This window comes from Prinia subflava, chromosome 16, assembly GCF_021018805.1.
Source record: "Prinia subflava isolate CZ2003 ecotype Zambia chromosome 16, Cam_Psub_1.2, whole genome shotgun sequence".
Classification (NCBI taxonomy): Eukaryota; Metazoa; Chordata; class Aves; order Passeriformes; family Cisticolidae; genus Prinia; species Prinia subflava.
Genome location: NC_086262.1, coordinates 188,432 through 210,606, shown reverse-complemented (window position 1 = coordinate 210,606; position 22,175 = coordinate 188,432). Strand labels below are relative to the sequence as shown.

General features: G+C 43.7%; 1 protein-coding gene across 18 annotated transcripts in view; it reads right to left on the bottom strand.

The window, feature by feature from the left end:
* The window catches only part of KCNIP1 (potassium voltage-gated channel interacting protein 1), a 239,983-nt gene that overhangs the window by 115,055 nt on the left and 102,753 nt on the right, over positions 1-22,175 (bottom strand). Inside the window, exon 1 of one of the 18 annotated variants that reach the window (XM_063413596.1) lies at positions 11,483-14,212. The exons of 16 other annotated variants lie outside the window; for them this stretch is intronic. In XM_063413596.1, the coding sequence (XP_063269666.1) occupies positions 11,483-11,501 (19 nt within the window). In that variant the 5' untranslated portion in view covers positions 11,502-14,212. Of the gene's footprint in view, positions 1-11,476; positions 14,213-22,175 lie in introns of those variants that run through there. One more of the 18 variants, XM_063413595.1, reaches the window with a different exon arrangement.

The following is a 22,175-nucleotide window of genomic DNA, read 5'->3' as shown; positions in this document are numbered from 1 at the left end:
AAATGCTGTGCTACTGAAATCTGGTCAGCTAATGGCCCTGAAGCACGTCCTGCTGTCCAATGTACCAACCTCGTGCTCCTCTGGTGGCTGTGAATGCCATAACCAGGAGGAGATGAATTTTTCACCTGCTGTCATTACTGCCTCTGCCAAGAACTATGCCAAGCATGAGTGCAACATCAGTTTTCTAACAGATATTGGATTTACACTGCCAGTGTATTTTTCATAACTCACTAATGAATAATAAGAGGGAAAGACCTTCCATCAGCACAGTCAGAGGGCACATGGAATCAAACACTCATGTAGGTGACTGTAAGTATCAACTTTTCTCAAGATAAAGTGAACACCATATGCTACTGTATACAGAACATCAGCTTGCAGCTAGAAGTAGGGCTGGTAGGAAATCTTTGGCCACAATAAATGCAGCCCTGGACATGGGGAGGGTTCTGCAACTCTCACTCAAACTCATGTTTGATACCAAGAGTGCCCAGAGGCTTTCAGATTTGTGAAAATCTGGGTTCAGTGTGTCTCAACTAAAATCAATCAATTCCTCCACACCAAAATCTAAGAGAGTTTGCTTTAAACTTGGTTAGTAATAGTTGCTACCCATACCTATCAGCAACCAAAGGATGATATAATCAGTATGAAACCCACTGTGAAAATGGATGGAAAATTCAGAAAACTGAAAACCCAGTCATCTAAATTATTTACGGAAATCTGTGTTTCACTGATCTGTGGCACTCAGAGGAGAGTGGGAGGAAGGACCACTGGAGCAAGGCTGTTCCATGTCTACAGCACATGGAGCACATGCTAACGGATCACTCCAGGCCCACACTGAGTGCACAGTAAATAGGGGAAGGCAGCATGTGCCTCTGCTAATTGTGGCGGCCAGCTGGGCCCAAATGTTCCCCTGCTGTTCCTGAAGCCACTGCCCTGGCAGCCCAGGGAAGCCTCAAGTCATGTACAAAATGAAGCTCTAGACAGGTTGCTCTTTTCAGATACATTTAAAAATGAAGTCCCCATCAGGGTAAATGTAATTTATTTCCTCCCTTAACATGGGCAAACCTTTTTCATTAAGACATGGACATTAATGCCATCTTGCAAGCATGGCTTAGGATCCAAATAGGGCTCTTAATTGTTTCAGAAAGGCTGGAAGTGATGGAACTTTATTAAAAATATTTATTGGATGTAGCAGCACAGAAGCCTCTTGCAGTCCAGCAGTGAGAGGTTGCATCTTTGGTCCTGTTGTAGAATGAAAAAAACCAGAAGTCCTTAAAAAAAAGGCTTGTATTTCTAAGCAAACAACTGCAGAATGAAATCAAACTGTAGTGGCACATGTGAAAGAAATAACAAGGATCAAGCATTCTTGATTTGCAGATGATCATAACATGTTTTTTGCTTGATGATCATATTTCACATTTTGTGAAAATTTTTGTCTTAACTAGGTGGCTAGAAGCCAGCAAGAGAAGTTCTGCAGCCAGGTAACCCTGCCACGATACCCTGCAGGCAGGAGGCTGGTGGCAGCAGTGCCAGTGAGGCAGCACCGCAGGCAGGCTGCATGGCACCCGCCGGCATGCACAGCTGGGCTGTCCCTGTCCCATGGAACAGAGCTGGGCTGTCCCTGTCCCATGGAAAGAGCTGGGCTGTTCCTGTCCCACGGAGCAGAGCTGGGCTGTCCCTGTCCCATGGAAAGAGCTGGGCTGTTCCTGTCCCATGGAACAGAGCTGGGCTGTCCCTGTCCCATGGAAAGAGCTGGGCTGTTCCTGTCCCACGGAGCAGAGCTGGGCTGTCCCTGTCCCATGGAAAGAGCTGGGCTGTTCCTGTCCCATGGAACAGAGCTGGGCTGTCCCTGTCCCATGGAAAGAGCTGGGCTGTTCCTGTCCCACGGAGCAGAGCTGGGCTGTCCCTGTCCCATGGAAAGAGCTGGGCTGTTCCTGTCCCACGGAGCAGAGCTGGGCTGTCCCTGTCCCATGGAAAGAGCTGGGCTGTTTCTGTCCCACGGAGCAGAACCCGGGGACAGAGCTGCCTCCCCTCAGGCTCTGCACAGGGCAGCTGCTCCAGGAGCACAGCTGAACCCTGGCATGGCACAGAAGGTTTCATTTCCATGGCTTTCTGCCAGCAGAAACCTCAGCCTGCCAGAGAGCTCTGTAGATCTCCCCAAGGCCTCACCAGTGAACACATCCAGGACCTTAAAGAAGACCTAGCTTGTGAACTAGCTGATGAAGTTTCATTTGCAATTACAATTTGTGCAGAAGGTTTGGAGGACCATGTGATTTCTATTCATGGCATGTCTTAGAAGCAGCCAAATTAATATCATTAAGGAGCTGATAGCTCCTGTAATTGCAAGCATCTTTCTGAGTTAGCTGAAGGGAGTGGCGTGCCACACTGGCAAAGAGAAGCAGACCTGTTCATAAAATAGGAGAACTTCTAACCAAAGAGATTTTCCTGAACCATTAATTCCTTTAAATAAAGTACTAATTTAAAACAAATTACTTATATAATTTGTGCTGTCGGTACAAGAACATTCTTCTGAGTTAAATCTTTTTGCCATGTATTGCTCTGACTCACCTTCCTGTGAGACCTACAGTGCATCCATTCATGATTGAAAAGAAAAATTCTATCCCTGAGGGATGAGTCACACCTCTCTACTGTCCTTCAGGCTCAATCAAGTTTCCCTTTACCTTCCAGAGTATATTTTTAGGAGCTGATAAGTTAAACAATTTATGTGTAGATCCATTTGACCAGAATAATTTAACAAAAAATATTAAAGTATTTTCATCTCAGGCACCTGTCCCCTCTGTGGTGATCATCTCTGTGAAATGGTGATCTGAGGGAGACTATCCAGGAGGATATAGAGGTAGTGTAGGTTTAAACAGGATTGTTTATATCTTTTGAGGTCAGAAAAATAAAATAAAAATATAGAGATAATTGCATCATGCACTAAGGGATTGGCAAGTTTTGCAGAGCTCATTTTGTGAGTGCAGTGCTAAAATGGGGTGGTTTTGCTCTAGGAAGAGGTTGCCTAGAGGACACAGCCAGCCAGGCAACCCATTTACCCTAAGCAGTGACAGTCTGGAGCCTGCAGGAGAGCGACTGAGCCCCCAGCCAGCCTGGTGCAGCTCCACACAGAGCTCCATTATTCACAGACATAGTCCAGTTTGGAGAATTCAGCTCAAGACTAAAATTAAAAAGTGGTCTGACTGGATGAGACAACTCTTGTAGCCTTAGGACTGCTCAGACCAAGATTTAATACCAACCTCAGATCTCTCATTCAAGAGATTTATTCTAATATGGGGAAAGTTAATGTGGCTGTGAGCTGAAACATCCAGCAGCTACCACCAGAATTTAAATGCCTACTCTTGCTTCCCTTAGGGATTCATAGTAAAGAAAGTATATTCTTAATGCCCTGGAGTCTTTATACTCTTTATGTGAGCTCACAGCAGTGCCTGGGAAGTTACACAGCCCAAACACGAGCAAGAAGGAGAAATGGCCCAGGTCAGCAGTGAGGCAGGAGCAGGACAAGGCCTCAGGAGTGGGATCGGGAGGGCCTCTGGGAGGCCCCTCACCAACCCGGCACCCTCAGCAGCACCCAGTGAGAAAAATGAGTTATTGGAGCAGTTCTGGTGATGGAGTTCAATCCAGGAAAACATTTGAGGCAGAAAACAAATGCAAGCTCTGAAGAAATGACCAGAAGCAGCCTGTACCTGGGAGCAGTAGGATGGCATGTGTGACAAGAGAGAGCAAACACCTCTCACTGCAGCCCTCCTGCAATCACCCCTCCAACAAGCACTGCTAGATTAAAACACTGAAGTAATTTCAAAGGTGGTTGCCTTTCTTTTACAATGTATTGCCATTCAATTAGAATTTAATATGAAATGGAGCAAAGACCCTCCTGAATTGCTGTACAAGACTGGTTTACTTAACAAAAGGAAAACTAAAAATGGATTAAGAAAACTATTCTTAACAGTAAAATGTCTAAGATGTGTTATGTATGAAGAAGAAAAAACAGTCTGCATGAAACATAAAGAATTGTACAAAAATGGAAAAGCCATGGAGGTACAGAACAAGTGAGAGCACAGAAGAACAAGCAAGCGTAACTACAGCTCTGTTTGTTACACAAAAATCTGAATGACAGAGGACACATTTTTCTGAACATTTTGACCCATATGAGTATTGGTAACTGGAGCAGTGAGAAAGATGGCATTTCAGCTGTGTCCAGCTGTGCCTCGCCAGGACTATATTCCCTGTGTCTTCATTTCAGATATTATTTTTTCCTTTACATGAGTTTTTTCACCTTTTCCAGGAGAGACTTGCATCTGATCCAGAGCAGGAGCTGTAGCTCGGGTCTCTTGTTCCTACAGCTGGTGCCATGCTGCCAGCAATGCTGTCAGAAGTGCTATTTCCTTGATCAGTTTTCCTTAAAGATGGAACAACTTCATAAAAGATGTACATCATGCAGGATATAAAAGGGACAATTGGTTTGTGTGGCTTAGGCTTGCTGAGCCATAGTCTCAACATCAAACCTGAATGTCAGGCTTATCATTATTATCAACACAATCAGCATTACTGGAGGACAGATGCCTGGTTAATCTGAAGAATCACAGCTTATGGAGAGCTTCCACAGAAAACGCACAGAAATCTGAAGAAATGGAATAATTGAAAGATTTGGTGATAAGGTACAAATTAGCCCAGCCTTTAGCTGGGCTTCTCTGATGAGAAAGTCTGATTCTAGCAGCTACCACTGCAAACTCAGCTGTGTGACACCTTTACAGAACAAATGCAAAAAAAAAAGGAGTCAGAAAAGGGAGTAGAGAGTTGGTGGAGAATATCAGCATTCTAGAAAAAAGATCTAGTTTAATATTTTAGGAGTGGAAAGAAAACACATACTATTTCTACACCATTACATGCTCAAGCTCTGTGATTTCCATATAATATGCAGAAAGCACAACTTAAGGAAACTTCATTGATGTGAAATAATCTTGCTTAAAACGTAAGGTTTAAGCAAGATTAAACCTTTGGTAACAAAAGGTATAAAAACCAAAAATTAGTCATTTTAGATTACTACCATGCTATTTTGTTGTGTGTAGAACTGTTTGGTTAAACCTGCGCTTTAAAAACCAAGAGCTGAATACAACACCTAGAGCTGTGTGGTCTCAGCTGTGGTAAGATTCACAGCTTCATACTGTATATCTGTTTCCAGAGGCTACATCTGAGGTAAAAATTATCTCCTGTTGTCACTGCACATCAGGTTGCTTTTTCAAAATGTCCCTGCAGACGGGGCACACTAAAGATTTGCAGACAGTAACCCAAACCAAATCAACTCCCTGCTGCCTGTGATGCTAGGTAAGTGTCTGGCATAGAGGATTTTCTTTGGCTTCCCGACTTTCTGTTTGGGCTTCCCAATCTCAGGGCTTTGAGTTTAGCCCTTTCAAAGCTAGAATAGAGCTGCACACTTTCTCTCAGTGTGGGTCAGGACCTTTTGTTCTCATTTGCTTTGTTGGAGATGTTGTTCCTTGTGCTGGTAATGTGGAGTGGGGACCAGCTCCCTGTGCTAGCACACAGTGCTAGCACTGAAATAATTTGCCAAGTTTTAAAACAGAATTCAAAACAGCACATGATCCCCTGGGCTGTCTGTGCTCTCCCCAAAGCCACAGCAGCCATGCCTACCCTCAGGACAGACCATTTGGACTAATCGCCAGCCACCTTCTCGAGGCTCGCAAGAAGTATGGGATCTGTAGGCTCTCCAGGACCCAGAATGAGGGAAGTAGCAGGAAGATTCAGTACCTCTGCAAATTTCAGTGCTAGACACTCGCTCCTTACTCCTGTATTTCCTGTTTCATCTGGGCAAAGAATCACAGCCAGGCCAGAGCAGGAGTCCATTCCAATGCACATGAAGAGCTCACTAAAATAGTATTGGGGCTTTTACATGTACCAAAAATCATTTATTCCAATTCCGCTGACAAATTCTGTACAAGCAAACAGCAATTCTGAATTTACTGGATGGATGACCTAACACAACAGAATTTCATCCGAGATGCAAAAATATGAAGGCTTTGTAAAATAATTTATGCTTCAGCATATGCGACAGCAACAGAAAGCAGAAGTGCTAATAGTCTGCTCCAGCTTTGCAAACATCACAACTACTGTCTAATTTTGAGATTGTTTCATCTTGAATATTCACTGTCCTACCTTGCTACCTCACTGAAATGCAAAGGTTGCATTGGTGACACTACAATGCTACTGAAAGTTCAGCTTAACCTGTCTGCCCTGCACACACCAACAGGCTGCTGAAAGAGGTTCTCCAGAACCTGTTCTCCCCTTGAGTCTAGGACATCTACATTCCCCTTTGGCACTAAGCCCTTCCCAGCAAGAGGCTCCTCTCCTGATAAGTATTTGGTGTTCCTGTGAATTCCAGCCCCAGGCTGGCTTTTGGCTCCCATCACAGCAATGCCTCTTCCCCAGCAATCACCACTACAGAGCTGTTGCAGCTCCTGCTAAGACACAGGAGGAGGAGGAATCTTTCATGCATTTTTTAATAGAATTTTGCTCCATGGCTTATCCAGACAAATTCTTATCTATGTTAATTTAGTCTCCTCCAGGCTAATTAAACTTAATGTATAAGACAGTCTCATTAAGATCTTAGCTTAGGCTGGATACTTCTATTCTCAGCATCTCAGTATCCCAGCAAAATTTGCAAGAAAACCGGTACCAGGCACAGACTTACCTGCAGATATAAGGTTACATTCCTCCCTCAAAGCAGCAGACAGTTTATCACCAGAAGCTCAGCATACAAAGATTTGAATTTTTGGTGCCTCTTGCTTACAGGAATTCTGTGCCCATCTTCCTAGCATTAAGGCTGCATAAGCACGTCATTTCCTTTGAAAAAATCCTTCCTTCGTTTTGGTTTATACAGAAAATCCAGCTGCTAGGAAATACAAAACTGATTGTCTGAACACCAAGGAGAGAGAAGTGTTGAGGTTTTGAGTAATAGTAAAAGATGACAACCATACATATACCTGAAGCTGACAGTTACAAGGGACACAGAAGAGGGAGCTGCTTGACGTGGTTTGGAGGGAGAGAAATGCTCTGGAGGGTTTTGAGATGAAAACAAGAGGCCAAACTGATGTGAAAATCTTTTGATCAGGTTTTCAAGGAAGAAGTTAAAAATTGCAGATTTTGAAAATCCCTTTGTAATCACTAAAACAATCATGGCTTGCTAAAACACATCAGGAGTGTTGTTACTGGAACATTAGTCACTGGTTGAGTATTTTGAAGAATACTCATGAATTTCAGTCTTGCATGAATGAATGACCCCTCCCCCCAGTTTCACACTTAACACTGCTTTACTGTTACCTCTCCACTGATTCAGCCTAAGATTCCAGAGCCCCATGCAACCAGAACAGACATTTCCAGGTACTTAAATGACCCATAATTGCAGCAAACACTCAAAAGCAAACATTCGAGGTCTAAAAAATCTCTCCTGTGAATGCTTAGGAATAAACAACTGATTTCACTGAAATCTGAACTGATTCACAAAATAACATGAAAACCGAAATCAAGGGGGCCTTAATCTGAAATCAATAATTGCAGCAGCTCCCTTTCACAACCATTTGGCAGGAAATATTTAAGGAAATAGCAACTATAATGAAGTATATTCAAAGAAGCACAAGAAACAACAACTGAGTGCTATGAGATATTCTAGGGTTTGAATGCATTTTTTTCCACAAAATGAAAATGCTGTTTATTCACAGCAAAAAACATGATAGCAATGTTTGTGCATCCAAACAAATGGTGAGAAGCTCCCTGTAAAACGCAGCCAGCAGTGACTGGATAGGATGAGCCTGGGAGCTGAGCACATCTGCTGCATTCCACAGGGATCCCAGTGCTGGAGAGTCTGGGCTCTGCCTTGTTTGCTGGTTACATTGGTTGGTCTAACAAAACATGAGACTCCTCTGGTCAAACCTTGTCCACTTGGATCATCTTAGGTAATGGCAGTAGAAGCTGCTTTATTACTATCAGTGTTCTGATTGTCCAGGATGTTATCCAATTTTAAAGTGAGTAATAACAGGGGTTTATTTAGTCTATAGATTGCTGTCCGGAACAGAAATACAATTTTTCATTGGATTTCAGTTGCCATAGTATACATATAGCAAAAGGCAGTGTTTTACTGGCTGGATTTGCTTTGCCTCCCCTTTCACATGTACCAGGTCAGTAACAGTGGTGGGCAACTCTAACTGAGCCAGAAGGGCAGCAACTGGGCTCACTCAGGACAGGAGGAAAAAAAATCTTAAGCCATATGCAAAGCACCTTAAGTCTTGAAAAAGCCTGCATTCCTCAAGGAATGTATTGATACATGAACAAAGGTCAGTGATAGCACATCAGGCAGTGCTGAGCTCGGGAGGGCAGGCAGTGCCCTCCTCACAGAACACAGGAAACAGATAGATCCTTTTGTGTGTGACACAGTCTTGTTTCATACATTCTTTAAAGCCACAAGAACTTGACCATAAAAACACTGTGGCTGCACTACTTGTGACACTGATGTTAGGAGACTGAATCGGGGATAAAGAAAAGGAGCAAAGGAATGATGAAAGCAAAGAAAGGTGATTCTGCCTGCAAACTGGCATCAAAGGAGCGTTCGCTAGCTGTGGTGGCTCTCCCCTCATGACAAAAGAACCACCCTGCTCTGAATCATTCATTAAACCTCTAAAAGAAAATGAAGCCTCTGCTCTAATGCAGACCTTTAAACAGGACAAAATTGAATGGCACTTGTCAGAAAGGAGAAGTTTCAGGCAGACTGGCTGGTAGGCAGTATTTCAGCCCTTCACAGTGGGTCTTCCCAACACATTCACATCAATGAGAAGCATTTGGAAGATTGGATCCCAGGATTTGGGGGGCCAAACACACTACCAAGTGTGTGTGTACACAACACTATATGTTCCGATAACTATGAGGCAAAGGCTCAGTGATGCTGAAAGCATCAATAGGGTAGGGAAGGAGGACCAAAGTTCTGTGGGTGATGATAAATATTTACATTTGAAACCTTTTCCAGATGCAGCACAGAGATATTTGGAAGCTGGACCACCTACATGCACAATGCAAGAATAAGTGGTGAAGGTGTCTTTTAACTTGCCAGAAATACATGTTTCTGTGATTGAAATAAGAACTTTGTGGAATGTTCCATCTACTATAGCTCCTCATAGCTACAGGCTAAACACAAGATTACCAGTTTTCAGAACAGAAGATGAGGATTCTTCTTGGCATTTTTTAGTCTTCTATGCAAGACAGACACATTCTTGGAAGAAAAAATATATTCAAGAATATTTCCCAAATATTTCTTGTTTAAATCTTGTCTAGGAAAAGAGTTAACAATTTCCATTCCTCTGCAGCAAACATCAGAGGTGAAGCCTTCTAAACAGCCCTGCCTACGGTCAAGTAGGAGCCAAAGAAGAAAAAACACAATGTAAGTACTCTGTAGGTGTTTGTCCTGCTCCAGCCTGGGATTCCATTAAATATGTTTCTATTTAAGCAGTCTTTTTTTTGTTTTTCTTTAATGAAATGGTGTGCTGAAATTAATTTGGTGCTGCATAAAATGATGTAGGTCAAAGTGAAATTAGAAGATTGTCTTAAAGGCCTATAAATGTTAATACTACATTTTTCATTGAACTCTGATAAACTTCTCTATGAATATTCCAGGCATGATTTTTATTACAGCCACATTTTCCCACTCAATTTCTAGATTTCATTTCACCATGAATAAATAACTATGCAGGGATTTTTGGCAGTTTGGTGTTGTTCCAACTCACTGGTCTTGCAACAAGCTCCTAAAGTTCTTTTTGTGAAGCCATATTATTCTTCATGTATCCTGAAGTCCCCAGCTATCTTCTGTTATATTAAGGCTAGAGCACATTCATATCCAAATTGCATTAAACTGCAAAAAACTGCTGCCTAGATATTTTCCAGGTATGTCTTTGAAAAGGAAAAGTTTTGTTTAAAATATCTTAAATCTGTTATCCCAGGGGCGTTACCACCATTTCTAATTGGCCGGCAGCAAGTCCATCTTTGGAGCTGCCACAGACTGGCTCTGCCAGACTGGAGATAGCTTCCAGCATCTTCTCACAGAAACCACCCCTGTAGCCCGGTGCTACCAAAGCTCGGCCATGTAAACCCAATACAGGCAGGAGTAAGGAAAAGCACTGTTAGTTAAACATGGTTTACAGCTTCATTTGGGGTTTTCCTTAAAAACCGCAGTAATAAACTTGCATGAATGTATTCACTTCATAGGAAAAACAGCTCCAGCATCCCCCATGGTAGTTGCTGGATAAGCCCACTGGGTCAGCAGCAAGACTGGCACAGTCACTGCTGTTTGCCATGCTGATGCCCAGAAGAGGCTGTCTAGCTGCTTTCCATGCCTTCGGGCCTTTCCCGGAATCACTGGAAAGTTGTTAGGCCACTTTAATTTGTAAACTTATTGATGAGCATTTGATGTTAATGAAATGTTAGTGATGAGTAATTCTGGCAGATGAAACCCAGTTCATTGTACATCTAGTTTATTTAGTGCTAAATGTTTGCTCTGAATTCCTTTGTACACAAAAAAGTCAGGTTTAGATAAAAACTTTGCATGTCTTTGAAAAGTCAGTCAAGTCTCTATGTAAATGCTTATATTTGAGTTTCCCATAAAATTCTGTTTGCAGGCATATATCCTGCCATGATGGAAGGTGTACACTGCTCCTGGTGCCCACCTACTCATAAAACACAGGATGAAGGAGATGGGGAACTATCTCTACCAAACCATCTTAACAAATGCCAGTGAACAACTGAAAGATCCTGCACAACACCACAGGTATGGGAAGGTCCTGGCTGTGCCAGTGGATTAGGAGTAGCCCAGTTTTATTATCTCTGGGTACTGAATTCAGAGCATCTGTGATATTCGGCAGTGTGATTGCCAGAACATCCTACCTGGGCAGCAATTTATTACATTGCATACAGTATATTAATTGTGGCAGCCACTGGAAAAAACAAACAACCTCTGTGCCAACAGGGAGACAGATAATGTCCCCTGCAGCAGTAACGTGCTTGTGCAGGGGCCAATGCTGCCAGACTTGCTGTGCTCTCCCCTCCATTCCTCAGCATGGCTCCACTGTGGCAGTGGCTCCTGACACACAACAGATTAGGGAAAACAGTCTGATACAACATCTGCTAGCTGCCTTTCTCAAAGAAATTGGACAACATTAATATTTACCCTCTGCCCAAGAAAAACACAGCCATAACACTATACCACAATTCTGTGTTGCCCAATACTGTCCCTCGCTTCGGCAAGTGTAATCCTGAGTGTAATCCAAGTGTAATCAAAGTCAAGAGACTTTGCAATTGCATTAGTTCCTGACCATCTGAGTAAATCCCAAGAAACCGATGGTTAAGAACCTCCCCTACCGCAGATCCCCGCCCAACTGCCTGAGAAGTGTTTTCTGATTTGTCATACCTGTACCTGAGCCTGTGGAGCCCATGGGGTGGCCAGTGGTGAGGAGGCAGCAGGCTGCAGCCAGCACCCGAGTTCCTCTGGTACCTTGCGGCTGCTCAGGGGCTTTTACAATGCTCGTAGGACATGACTCTGTGGTGAGGCTTGGGCACGTGTCCCTTAGAAGTTTCACCTGGTTAAAGAAGAAAGCTGTGCTCTAGGGAGCAAGAAGGCAGTCCAATTGCTGTAACTGTTGGCAATTTATTTGCCAACAAGTCCCTAAAGGGTAATCTATTAATACATAATGTGCCAGCCAGGAGCTCAACTGTGTAACACAGGGCAATATAAAGCACTGAGACTCCCATCGGAGAAGCTGATTTGGAGGACTCAGCACCTTTAACCAGTGAGCTCAGCACAGAACAAGCCAGTGAGTCCAACTTCTGCCCCAGCACCATGGAGCTCCTGACAGCCCCACTCGGACAAACAGTGTGGTACCTGGAACACCAGGGCTCGCACCAGTATCAGCACCACAACTTCTCAGGGAACAAAGCCTAGGGAAGACAGTGTGGAGGATTTTTTAGTACTGTGGGGATGGGATTTGGCTACCCCCACCAACAATCAGCAGTGGGGTTTTTTTCCCCTTCCTTTTTTCCTTCTCTTCTATTTTAAAAAGGGGAGTGTTTTATGTACTCAGAATAGCTGGAAGACTTATGGGAGAGATGGACAGCAGGACAAAATATCTGTTCACCATCAGGAGTAGGAAATAAAAATAACACAGAGTAAAACAATCTGTTTCTATCTTTTTCTTCATGCTGGCCTGGTGGCAGGCTCAGGAGTACATGCTGTCCCAGCCACTGCCAGGATGGAGCAAGCAATCAGGCATATGGCTAATTTCCAGAAGTGTTTTTGCATTGTCAGTGAAACTTTAAGCTCAAACAGCAGCTAAAATAAAATCAAGGCAATAAACTACTATCAGTCTGCCAAAAGGGATACCAATGTTAGGTGGGAGTGAGGAGAATTCCCTGTGCTGGCCATGCTTACAGGCTGGAGAGGAATCTTATTATTTCACTATTTCTCTAGTTGAACAGATGTACAGAAAGCAGCAACAGCATGCAGAAATCAGATTTTTCATCTCTGAGTTTCCTTTCCTATTCTTCTAAATGCAAATGCCTAGGTTATCACCTTTTCTATATGCCTTGTCTGAAAAGGAAACAAGGCTTTCTTCAGGTGGTTTTTTTTTGTTTGTTTGTGTTTGTTTTTGTTTTTGTTTTTGTTTTTGTGTTGATCCTTTGCTTTCCCTTTTGTTGGGAATGTTTTTGAATGGAAGGTAACAAGTTATGGTGCTGCAGAGAAAGCAGTTAACAGCCATTCATCTGCAGGCAAATAAACACAGAGAGTAAGCAAAGAGAAAGAAAGAAAATAAAAAAAGAGGACCCACTGTATTTGCATTCCTCTCATGTTTAATCCCCCAGTGAACTCCAATGGACATCTGGTGCCATACTGTGCCAATATTTCACTTTTATGGTTGACTTATAAATTATAAGGTTTATCTGATGTCTAGCAACTATGAGTTAACACTTTGAAATTAGATTTAATTGATAATGCCCTATTTTCTCTGTAGTTTTCCTTGAGACAGTACATCTCCAGAGATCTGAAACCCCTCCCAGTTAGAACAAATAATATTCTTCATCTCTTATCTTGCTATACCACGTGTATGTGGGGACAGATATTTTGGCAACACATTTGTGTTCAGATTGTCACAAATACATCCTGTGCTTGGGACAGCCTGAAGTACATTGACTGATGGTCTTGTTCTATGAAACCTGATCATCTTTGTGAAATCAATCAATGGAAGCTACTCTGGCAGAGAAAACAAGAGAGGCTTTTCTTAAAGTGAGTTGTGCACTGCCACTTCATTCTGGAATGTTTTACTGCTGGTGGAGCAGACTGCCTGTGACAGCTCATCCCTCTGCCAAGGTAACTTCAGAGTCATGCTCAAAGAATTAACAATAGAGCACTAAGGATGAACCTGGTAGATACAAGATGACATATGTCATGGAAATATAAATCACACAGAGACTCAACTACATCATGGATTAAATCTTTGAAATGAACTTATTTAGGAAGCATATGTGGAGGCAGGACCAATCTGTTAGCACTGCTGGCTGACACTGCCTGCTGTAACATCCTCTCCTCACTATTCTAAGGTAAAATTTACAGAATGGGAAATTTTTTTCAGCCAAATGATTTTTTTTCCTCTTTGGAAATTTGGCCATAGCAACTCAGTTGATTTAGTAGGTGAAACTACAGAAAGTCATCTGGGGTTTTTTTTTTTGTTTTATTACAATAGCTAGACAATTTCTTTGGTTGCATGACCTGGGCTTTCCTTTCCCTTGACTACTGATGTATTTGTCCCCACTAGACCTGCATTCTCAAGATTTATAGACAGGATGCAGGTTCATTTTGTGCCTTCCACCCTAGCATCACTGTGTTTTGAGTGCTTAACTTGGCCACATTTGTACTCTGCTGATGGGAAGGACCTGCCTGGATAGGATGGAAGACCCAGAAAGACAGTCTCTGCTAGGACCAGTGACAGGTAAGGGGAAAACCACACTCCATATTTAGGTAATACAGCTGGAGTGCACAATAAAGGAAGTGCACTTTCCCCATAAAATCAAGGATAAGGGAAGGTTGAAAGATTGCTGAATTAGGCCTTTAGAGCACACAGACTGCTCCTTACTTCAGATAAACTGCATCCAGTCTGTCAAGACCAAGCATCACATGCTGCAGACCAACACGGTGGAAATGCCACAGGAATCTATAGATACTGTTAGCCTTAAAGAAGGACTTCTCAGGAAAACTGCTATGAATGCTTTCCTTCAGCATTCAGGCTTTTACATTTGTAAGCCCAGCTGCTGTGCTTCCCTGTCTGCTAGACCCTGTCATTGACAGAAGGAACCATCATAGCATGAGTAACACATAAATGTGCATCACTTCATTCCTAGGAAGATAAACCAAAAGCTATATGGTGCCAGAGAAAAGGCAGGAATTGCATCTCCCTTGTTCCCATTGCCTTTTTATGACAGATGCCATGGGATTTCCTTGAAGCAGTTCCCATGAGCTCAAGCCCAAGGAGTGACCTGTGAGACGCATTGTGAGGACAGCCTTGGAGAAGAGGCTGGAACCAAAACCCACCTCTGCAAAGACCTCCCTAAAAAAGGCACTCAGTTTTGGACACTGAAAAATGCTCTTCTGAACCTGTGTGCATACAGCCATGGGATGTGAACACTTCCTTTGAGCTGCCTGGAGCAAGCAGGAGAAACCAGCTGAACATCACAATGGGAACTAGGGTAAAGCAAAGTGTACATAAACCAAGCTACAAGGTGAACGACATAAATAACCTTTCTAAAGGTCTGTGTTCACCAACAGCCACAACCTAGCTACTCCTTACATTTGGACAAGCAAACCATGGTAAAAAAATAATTTCAAAGTATCTTCAAAATATTGTTCTTGTCTACAACACCACCTAAACGCAATCCATCCAGCAGTACACAAGTTCCTGGCAAGCAGAAGTCATGCCTGAGGGAGAAAAGAGTCTGCTGCAGGTGAGTATGTCCTTCAGCCCAGGACACAGTACAGTGAAGTAGCACTTCACACCCAGGAAACAGAGTTTGCCCTGTGGCCCTGCTAAGGCCAGTGACAGCTTGGCACCGGTCAAGGGCTGCACCAGGGCCCTCACTCTGTCCTGGCCCAGAGAAAGGCTCTGTGCTTCCACAACATTGTCAAAGCATTTTTCAAACACACAGCTAACAAGAGGCAGTGAAAGAAGCATTGCTGAACTGCAGATGCAGAGCTGTGAATGAGATTCATGGCTGTCTTACTCGCAGTCATCTTGCTCTGTCTTCAGTATTTTATTTCAATGTCATAAACACAATTTTATTCATTGTAAAAAACATTTGGAGTGAATGCTGAATTACTTATTGTTTGAAGCAGCCAAACAAACTGGTTGTCAAAACAGATTTTAAAACGTAGCACAGAGTCTCATGTAATGAAATGTGGTTTAGAAGGTGCAGGGTGTACCTTCTACAGCTTGAACTCCTCTCCAAAAAACTGGGCAAAGGAGATGCCTTTGTACGTTTAACTCACATGGGCTTTTTTTTTTTTTTTCTCAGACCAAGCATATGCATGCACACTGCAGTGGTCCCATCCAAACCCATCCCATTCCATCCCATCCCACCCCACACCAAGCAACGAAAGCTCTCCAGCACACCTGATGCCCTCCCACAAGGCACGTGTGAAGCCTGTGCTGAAACCAGGGGCAGGTTTCACTGCTTGACTTGTCCAAAAAGCAATGGGGTATATTAAACACTGATTGACTGGGTCTGTGTGATCTGGTATTGCAGAAGAGCCACCTGAGCTTTTTTCAGTGTGTTAGATTCAAACATCAATTTGCTGGGCTGGGAAGCCCAGCATCTGGTGGACAGCACCTGCCTCCAGAAAACTCCAGTGCTAGTGCAGCCCCAGTGAAGCCCTCACCCACATGAACCACAGCACTGGAATGTCACTGATTCACTGAAAATTGCTTTAGTCATCCCCAGTGTTGTTACAGATGCTAATGTAAAACACAGCTAATTCTTATTGCTCACTGTGACCTTCCACCAAATGACTGTAACAAAGAATAGTGTAAGATGAAAGCAAAATCTTAATAAGAACTATCATGGAATTTTGCATAAACCATGCCAGAACATACTGCCAAACTTCTCAATTTCACCAAATTTGGTAACACTCATGTGTTACTTTAGTGGAACTCAAAGGACCAACAGGTTCATGCAAGCAGCAGGTGTTTCTCTGGTTCCTACTCTGAGGAAATATCAGAGCAGAAATGTTGGTCACACCCAGTGCTTTAGACAACCTCTGAGTGTCACAAGTCATTCAGGATCGGAACCTGAATGACCGACCCCAGCGATACCACACTGAGATGAGGAACACAGAAAATGCATGGGAAATACCTGACAGCAACCTGTCTCAGCCACGGGGCCCATCTCTTTTCAGTTGTTTGGGACTGTCCAGCTGCTGTATGTTACCTTAAAGTACTACTCTGCTTAATGCTCATATCTTTAATATTTGTGCTATATTATTCTTATACATTATGTCTTTGAATGCTGAAGTTTTAAAGATTTGAGAGAATGGACAAGACCTCCTAGCAGAGCATCTGCCCAGGAGTGGGACAGATGGTGGCAGCCCTTCCCACAGGATTAACTCTGGAGGAAAGATGGAACTCTGCCCCTGGAGCATGAAATCAACAAAAAGTCCACCAGCTGCTGCACTGAGGGTGTTTAGAGAAAAACTGAGGACAGAAAGTCTGAAGCGCTAACACATCCACTCCTTGAGGAGTGGCCATCCTTCTGGCCCTCCCATGAGCCCACAACATTCCCATTGCACAGGGCCATGACCTGCTCCCACTGCTGCACCACAGCTCTGCACAAGACCCAAGGCTCTCCCTGAGCAGCAGTGAAACTCTACTTTCTTGTTAAACATTCACAGGATACTATTCTTTTCAAAACACTTTTCAATGTCTATGAGTACATCTAAAATAGCAGAAAACATAGATATAGGATATCAGTCAGGCTTGCAAAACTTTCCCCAGAAAAATCACAGGATCAACATCAAATCCATGACCAGCTTTTTACCCTCACAGCAATTATTCTGCAGGCTTTCACATCTGCCATTTTAAATTTTATTTACAGTTAAGATTGCCAGAGACATAAAAGAAACAGGAAGGCCTTAGCATGACACTGATTCCTGTTTTGAAGAGAGGCCAGGTATCAGAGAATTGATAAAAAAACAGCTCTTATGCATTTTCCCATTTCCCTCTTGTTATCTTGTTTAAACACTTTTAAACATTGTTACAAAAAAAAAAAAAAAAAAAAAAAAAAAAAAAAAAAAAAAAAAGTAAAAAGAGGAAAAGAGGAAAAGGCATTTCCCTGAATTTCATTATCAAAGAATTTATGAATTTACTTTTTTGCAATAAAATGATGATGTTGACTTTTTCTTTGTACCACAAGGGAATAAGAACATGAAAACAAAGTTTCAAAGGATTTAAGAACAACAAATCATGCAACAAAGCTATGTGTGGAGATACAAAATTACAATGCTCTCCATCAGGAGGTTTGCACACCTAAGATTAAGAGGCAAAATTCTCTAAGAGGTACGAATGAACTGAAATAAATTAGTAAAAAGTGCAGAAAGAAGTCATGGCCTTGCAAAATCTGTGTTTAGCTAGATGTAATGTTTCCTCTACTCTGCAGATAGAGATTTCGCACTTGGGGCTTTTTGGTCCATGTGGCATAAAAATAACAGTTGTGATTTAACATCTCTTTTTGACATGAAGGAAACTGCTTGTCAATGTGTCTCAACATCTCAGCTGTGTGCCTGTGTTAGGGGTTGGGTTTTTCTGTCCTTTTCTTTCCTTGTTACCTGTGGAATTTTTTCCCATTGAGTTGCTAGGAAGCACTGATGGCTGAGTGCCTGAGATGTTGGGGAGGGGAACCTTGGCTCACTCAATTTGAGCCTTCAGAGGGGGACAGTGGAGCTGCTGCTTGGGGAAAGGAATTCACTGCTGCTGCAGCAATCCAGCTTGGTCCTGTTTCTTCTGGTGTGGGCCCGCACCCCCTGCCTGCCAAGACCTCATGAGTCTTCAGCCACAGCTCTAGAGTTCCTGATACATCCCTTCTGTTAAAAATGAGAATCTGTACTCTAATCTTCAAATCAAAATTTTAATTATTTATTAATTTATGTTTGGAAAAAAGTGAGCAAACAGTGCTGGGTGTGCGGGGAGTCTGCGCTCCACCTACACGCACACCAACTATTATATATATTATATAATATTTACACATGTATATAAGCATTTCTCAGCAGTTTTCCGTAGTCCCCTCCCAGTTTCTATTCTCTGTTATGATGTCTAGTTTCTATGCCCTGTTGTGATGTCTAGTTTCCATTTCCCATTGTGACATCTAGTTTTTATTCCTTGTTGTGACATCTGTGGTCATTGTCAGTGCATGCATGGGCTCTTTCTTGGGGGTCGTGAGCTCCCTCTCTGATCGTTGCTGGGGGAAGGCCGGAGTCTTCATCACTCACCCCTTGCTGACCTTTGGCTCTTCTTCATGTGCAGTTTTGCCTTGCTTGCAGTTTCATATAGTTATATCTTTGCTTAACCTTTCTGTTCAGTAAGCATAACATTTTGTTCAGTTATCATTCCTCTAGCTTTAGTTTCGCAGAATTTATTTTTGTACTGGTCCCATGGCACAGTCCCATCATTATACATATTTTTTATCTGACATGAATCATATTCCTTACCCTTCTATCCCTTCCCATCTTCAGCCACAGCTCCGCAGTTCCTGATCCATCCCTTCCGTCCCTTCAACCTCAGCTCCGCAGTTCCTGATCCATCCCTTCCATCCCTTCCCCCACAGCTCCGCAGTTCCTGATCCATCCCTTCCATCCCTTCCCGCACAGCTCCGCAGTTCCTGATCCATCCCTTCCATCCCTTCCCCCACAGCTCCGCAGTTCCTGATCCATCCCTTCCATCCCTTCCCCTCTTGGACAAAGCCGCCATCCCCGCCTGCTCCCCGAGCCCGCCCCACAGCGCCCCCTGCAGCCGCGGGGGGATCATCGCCCCTGCCTCGCCCACCGGGAGCCACCAGCGCCCCTGCCGGCCGTGCCCGGAACTGCACCAAAGGGGAAAGGGCCGCGCTCAGGGAAGTGTTCCTGGCTTCTGCTTCTGGTTGTTACTGATGCTGGGCTTGGTGTTGTTTGTTTGCCTTGTTATACATACTAATAAAGAACTGTTATTCCCATCCCCATATCTTTCCCTGAAAGCCCGTTAATTTCAAAATTATAATAATTTGGAGGGAGGGGGTTTGCATTCTCCATTCCAAGGGAGGCCCTGCCTTCCCTAGCAGACACCCGTCTTTTTCAAACCAAGACAGCCTGTATGGCCACTCATTGTAAGATATGGCAACAACAAGCACATGTTACACCTTAGAGCCATTTTGATCTCAAATGCATTTTCCTTTACTTTGTTTCAGGCTATTTTCTATTGTATGTCAAGTCTTGGAATACAATTGGTTTCAATTTTTGCCCAGAAAAGAACTAGAGCTGGTGGTGGCAGAAGCATGTGCAAGACACTGTGCAATAACATGGAAATGCTTTGTTTGAACACTAAAAGGGCATTTTTTTCTAAATGTGAATATCAGAAATTGTGGGCTCTTCAGCAGTGTCTGGGAATGGTAACAAGAAGAGCAGATCTAGGTTGTGGTAGAGGGTTTGGGAACATTTTAGAAACTTTGAGGAGAAAACTAAGTACATTCTGCACCTGGATGAAAAATTGCTAATTGCTAGCCCAGTTTGGAGTGAGGAATTGGATGAAGCTCTCCCATATCTCCAAGAGGAGTCTGGGCTGGATGTGCCAAGAGGAGGAAATGAAAATCCGAGAGCCAGCAGCAAGGGTATGCTGGTGTTGCAGAGATGAGATGGAATCAGACTCCTCCATCCTGTCAAATGTCCTAATCACTTGCCTAATGGACTTCTGCCACCACATGCTAATAATAAAGCACCTGTCTCTCTACTACACCATACTTTGAAGGGCTCAAAAATTAAACATTGTTTACATGGCAAATTAACAATTTCAGCATTTCCATTAAACTAATTGACATAAACCATTCCCCCTCCTCTGCCCATGCTCTGCCTCCCATCTTTCAAGTACTTTTCCTGCTTGTTCTCTGCACACAGGGCCTTTGCTGCATCTAGAACTCCCATAAAGTACAATTCCTTAAACTCACTGTAGTTAGAACACCTAACACTAGCCAAGTATTTGGCCCCTAGACTATGATTTTACCCTATGACACCCAGTCACGAAAAAAATCAGTTTCTGGGAGGCCCCATAATTCTCCTCAAAATATTTCCTGATCTTTGTTGCTTGCTACTCATCTCACTGGCTGTGTAGCTGATGAATTTCAAAGCAAATCCCAGCCCATTTTGCATGGAGAGAGGATGCTGGAATATCTGACAATGACAAGGCGTGGGGGGGGGAGGGGGGTGTGCCATTAGCATTAAATTATCTGCTCCCAGATAATTTCCTAGATGAATCACCATAAAAGGCTCTGAAATAGTCTCTCACTCTTTTTCCTAGCATAACATTTCACTGTACTCTAGACTTGAGGAGCTATAATTTATCAGGCTTTTGTCTGCAATCAGGGCATTGTTTTTGTCAGAGTCCCTGATCATGTGAGAAGTGGCAAGGCCAAGTTTGCAAGGCTGGAGGATTAACCTGTAAGCAGCAGAGGTCAGGCCATGGATCCCCTGTGAGAGCAAGGGTCTCAAATAAAAAGCAGAGCATTGCTGGCTGCTAGTAACACCCCAATGACCTAATCTGGACAGCACTCAAAGCTTTTTCCTTTGTGGGTGTTTACTCATGAGAAAAGCCCATGGCAAGGAATAGCTTGACCAGCCGAGGCACTGGACAATTGCAGAATTGTCCACCAAGATCAGAGAGACCACCTCTGGCTTTCTCTCGTCAATAAACATAAGCCAACAGTGACTGACATTATGGGATTTTTTCTGGAGTCAGACTTCAGCTTGCTGTGCCCTTCTCCCCTGCCCTGAAGCCTGTGCCAGCCCCCTCCCAACTCTGCTGCAGCCCTGAACTCTGCACAGCCCCCAGAGCCCTCCCCCTCCTCTGTGGCTCTGCTGAAGGCTCAAGGACTGTGGGGAGAAGGATGTCAGCTGCACCCAGGCCACCTCCACTTGCACAGAAATATCCAAGACTTTGGAGGAAGGCACCCTGAGCTGCTGCCCCCTCAGTGCCTGCTCCCGCGGCAGGGGACATTCAGTGCCCCAATACAATCAGGAGCACTGCAAGCCAATGGCAGATGGGGACGGTACTCACATGTCCTAGGTTACACTGTAAGATGTGCCCAAAGTATGTATTCTATCACCATCTTCAGGAGCTGTTGGAACCAGGTGGGGCAGTGTTTCCCTTGCCCCTCCCTCTGGACTGTTAATGGGCCATCTCCTGTTAATGGGCCATCAAGGCCTTGCCCATGACTCACAGGTAACTCCCTCTGGGAACTCTCTCTGTTTAATGGGCAATCAAGCACCCACTGCATGACTCATAGAATGATATCTGCCCATTGTGAGATGCTCCGCCCAGGGGGAGGAGCCAAGCATTCCCACCTGGATATAATCTGGGATTCAGGACAGCACAGGAGCCCTTACCTACTGGATTCCCAGAGGACAAGAGCTTTTTATGGGATCACTGCTTCAACAAGACCGCTTCCTCTGGACAGCTACCACCACCCTAACTAACAGGGTGTCAGGTTGTATTCTGACTCTGTCAGTGGTCTTTTATGCTATTGCTTTTATTTTATTTTACTTTTAATTTCTCTCTCTCTCTCTCCTGTTAAAGTGTATTTCTGACTTGGAGTCTCTCACTGGTTTTGCTTTCAAACCAGCACACCACACACTGCTACTTTGCAAACAGCAGGCCTGGAGGTGCTGGAGTCCAAATCAACCTCCTCAACACCTTGCAGTGAATCTGCCCATGTCCCCAAGGCCATGCTGGCCTGTCACTTGCTCTGGAGACACTTGTCCTCTCAGAGCTCTTGAGAACACCCCCAAAACCAACCCTGTTCCAAAACAGCCATACAGGAATTAAGAACACAAA